The sequence below is a fragment of the Anser brachyrhynchus genome (assembly GCF_964034855.1).
Source record: "Anser brachyrhynchus genome assembly, chromosome: 3".
Lineage (NCBI taxonomy): Eukaryota > Metazoa > Chordata > Aves > Anseriformes > Anatidae > Anser > Anser brachyrhynchus.
In genome coordinates this window covers 32,602,145-32,606,359 of record NC_137696.1, presented here as the reverse complement: position 1 = coordinate 32,606,359, position 4,215 = coordinate 32,602,145, and the positions used below count along the sequence as shown (strand labels likewise).

At 33.7% G+C, this 4,215-nt stretch overlaps 1 protein-coding gene across 3 annotated transcripts in view; it reads right to left on the bottom strand.

The window, feature by feature from the left end:
- Positions 1-1,187: 1,187 nt before the first annotated feature.
- The window catches only part of CAMKMT (calmodulin-lysine N-methyltransferase), a 216,710-nt gene continuing 213,682 nt past the window's right edge, over positions 1,188-4,215 (bottom strand). For 2 of the 3 annotated variants that reach the window (XR_013949333.1, XM_080587258.1), the window contains one exon: positions 1,188-3,263. Coding sequence is in view for 1 of the 3 variants with exons in the window: in XM_080587258.1 (XP_080443384.1) it covers positions 3,186-3,263 (78 nt within the window). In the remaining 2 variants the exon portion in view is untranslated. Of the gene's footprint in view, positions 3,264-3,290 lie in introns of those variants that run through there. The other variant, XM_080587259.1, reaches the window with a different exon arrangement.

The following is a 4,215-nucleotide window of genomic DNA, read 5'->3' as shown; positions in this document are numbered from 1 at the left end:
ATGCAAACATGTAGCCAATAAGCCATGGGCAAAATGTGAATGACTTGTCTAATAAGAATTTCGCAGCTGGACTGGTACCTGGGGTAGCAAGTTTTCCTGCCTCATCTCACATTCTTAAGACATTTTCATTTTGAATCAAACTTCTTTCCAAATAGAAAGATTTATCCTGTTATTCCAGAATGCTATCAGATAGGGCTAGTTTGTAATTTTAAAGAAAGCCTTTGCCAGATCTCAGACAAGGAAATGGAATATCCTGTTCTTAGTCTTTTCTATTCTCAAGATAACAATCCCCTGCCCATGGCACCAGCTGCACTAGAGCTGCACCCTAGAACACATCCATAAGAAGACCCTTTCTGCCATTTTTCTCTGGGAAATGAGGAAGACACAGTATTGCTCTAAAAACTACCAGTATATGTGAAGGAAGACTTGCATCAGCCTAACATTCTCTCTCAGTGAAGACAGCATAGCTTGCACGCGTTGCCGTTCATCTTCAAAGTGCTTTGCAAGCACAGAATGATTAAGCTCAATATTCTGCTACTGAGCACAGTAAGCTATATCATTAAAAATACACCACGTATCAGACGCTAGTTAAAGCACGTCACATGAAAGGCTCTGATACATTTTATAAGTATGATTTGATAAGCTGCCTAACTTTTTTTTTAGCAAAAATATTTGATGTATTAATAAACACTGTAATTTTTATTAAAATTAAAGAGCTCAGAAGCAATTTATCAAATCCCTACTGAAGTGAGAGATGCTGAGTTGTCTATAAAAACCAGCACTGTTAATGCCTCACAAATCCTACATCTATGATTTTTCAATATCCATTTTAAAATAAAGAAAAAACCACACACAAAAAACCAAACAAACAAAAACAACACCATCCAACACAACAAAATATCAAGAAGAGAGCTGGCTTATATACCTCTAAAATATGGCCCAAACCTGCAAACACTTATGTAGATGAGTAACTTTACTGCCTGCAGAGCTCCAATGTGAGTTTGCAGGATGAAGCCTAAAAGCATCTTTGGTAAACAAGCCTTCAATTACACACTTTAAGGATGGCAGCACCTGTGCAAAGCCTTCAACTCAAACTAAAGAAATAAAAGCAATTATCAGCTACTAATTTGAGGAAAACTGTTTTCTTCTTAGAGCTAAAAACATAATTTTCAGTGACACTGGTTCTATTTTTGGCAACTAATAATATTTATTAGATTATTGTTACAGCAGACATTCAAGCCCTCTCAGAAATAAATGGATCACATATTGTAATATTTTACCATTTTTTACAGCCCTTTGTTGATCATAAAGATTTCCTTGCACATGTTTTTAGAGAGAACAAAGGCATTGCTGTATGTGATAAACAGAACAAAACAAATGAAAATAAAGACACCTTTAGAGCAATTTTAAATTACTTCCAACTACTTTTCATTTCCTATTAGACAAGTGTCTTCCAATAAGAGTTTGAATATGAAACTCATACCAGCTATAGAGAAGATATACTACTCAGTTCTAGTATAAATGGTTGGTTTGCATTGCCCCGGTCTTTATCTAACACTGAGAATAGGCTGCTTTTTATCAAAAGAGGAATAAATTGCTGTTATTGTGATGTTAGCCCATCACTTGGCATTGCAATTCAAGTTTTTGTGAGAAAGAAATGTATGATCTAACTGCGACTTGACCTATGCCTTCTGAGATCCATCTAGGTGCTCTAATGGAGCATAAAAAATACTGAATACAAGGACATGCAAACTGGTAGTAAAGAAATTTGTTTGAGAAGAAGAGTGAAGAGAAAGTGACTTTCATGAACTTGTGGTTTACATGCTGCCCAATTTGTTGAACATGGAAGAACGTTTATTGCCAAACTGCAATTCTTTTAATTAATGTATTTCAGCATGATCCTTCCTTGCATCTAGTACCTCCCTCCCTCAGTTATCTCTGTCTCTCTCTTTTTAACCATTTTAAAATTGTTCTGGCTTAAGAGACTGTTACAGGACTCTTTAATGATCCAGGCTCTTTTTCCAAGAGTTAGTAAAATGTTCTATTAACATGTTAAGGGAAAAAGAATTAATTCCTGTCCCTTTGTAGGATTTTTTCTTTCCCAATACAAGAAGTCATATTAAATGTTTATCAAATACTTGGGCCATGATATATCACAATATAAACTAATTTGAGTGAGATAGTCTGATTACATTACAAAATCCTTTAGTTGTTATAGTCTTTCTCAGAATCTGTCAAAAAAGGATGCATTTTTAAAAGCGATTTCTAGAATAGTAGCATTTAGATTTTAGTCCTGATAAAGGCTCACTTTCCATTCATAGTCAGAACCTAAATGTGCTCTTCTTGTACCTAAACAGATAATAAGCACTCAGCACACTCCCCCTTCTTGACACAACACACTGAGACTAATCACACATAATTGGAGAGGAGGAGCAGAGGGGCTGGGCAGGCTATTGTGTCCAAAGGACAAATGGTCAGTTTATGAGGCTTTTGTCTGATGTATAATTTCTTATACATCTAGAAAAGGAAAAGTCCTGCTGAAAAAAATAAAAATAAAAAATCATATAGATCACACACACACACACATATATATATTTAAAAAAAAAAAAAGAAGCCTTCATCACTGAATCAAATGAGGACATTTCAATCATCAATAGAAAAATCAACAGTGGAATTAAAAAAAAAAAAGGTTAAAAAAAAAAAAAGGTGCTCTTTTAAAAAATCCTAAGACAACTATTTCCTTATTAACTAAATGTGAATGCATTTGTAACTTTACAGGCAGTTATGAAAAACCACAAAGTATATTATTAATGTATTTCCAAATATAGCCCCAAAATAACATTTAAAGAGGTTAACAAAGTACATGCAAGGTTAAAGGCACAAAAGAGAAAGAAACCAGTTTTTACACTTTGGTTAATGTATACATTTGACATCTGATGGCTTTTTGGCTGGAATATAATTGGAAAAATGCATTCTAAATTGATACCAAAACAACGTCTCAGTGTTTACACACTGTGAAACAAACCACAATACCTTCTTCGGCACTTAGATTAAAATATTTCTCTGATGATGACTTGGGAACAAAAGGGGAGAGCAGAATCCTCTCACTTCCTGACCATCCACATACACGGGTTAATTTTCAGTAGTCCATCTTAAAACTACAACAACAACAAATGTGTCATCCTCTATCTGTGTTTGGTTAAAACAAGAAGAAGAGGGTAATGGATGTTTTCATCATATGTATCTTTTTCTTCATTTTTCAACTGCAAATAAAGAATGGAAAAAGTAAGCAAACTATATGGAAGTATTTAAAAAATACTGGCAGTTCTTGCTTAACTATATTCCTTAGTGCAAACAATACTACTAAATATTAAACATTTAACAACCACAAGAAGGAAGCTTAAGGTCAAATACTATCACAGGTATGGAATAGTGTGTGAAATATTACCATGAACTAGTTAGAGTTTGTATTCATGCAATAAATAGTTGCACATTACTTATAAAAATGTGAGGTCCCAAGCTGCTGTATTAAAGAAAAAATTATATTCAAGAGAGATTTAAGGTCTGAATTAAATCCATTAAGCAAGAAACTTCAGAATAGATGATAAAAGTTTCTCTCTCATCAGCCTAACTCTTTCAGTGTATTTGGTATTTAAGATCAAAAATTGTTTCAGACTTATGAAATACCATAGTACTACCTGAAGGTTTACATAATTGCAAGCCACTTCCAGGGCTGTAGTGCAGTTCTTGGTGGGCATATTTATTAATTATTCTTAATTTATAAAAATCTTATTGTAAGAGACAATTATCACCTGATGATTCAAGTGATACTATTCAAATTGGTAGGGGTAATATTACGTGTGCTTTTCTGATCTGCGCTAAAAGAATAGGTTTCTAAAAAAATATTTTTTTCTATGGAAACTACTCGTAAGTATTACATTTTGTAATCACATCACATGAACTTATTTGCATATTTTTAATACAAGCCTAAGGAAGAAATGTGAAAAAAAAATGCCTTTAGCCACATATGAACCTTTCCCTCCCTTAAAATAGTATGTTTAAAGCCAGTACTCTTCTAACCCTGTATTGTTTTGCATCTATTTTCCTTGCCGTGCATCAGGGATTTTAGTTGGACAGTGTCACAACATTGCTGGTGTTATTTAAAGATCTTTTCCTTATCATATTCTTCAGTGGTGAAGTGCCTCTGTATAAACT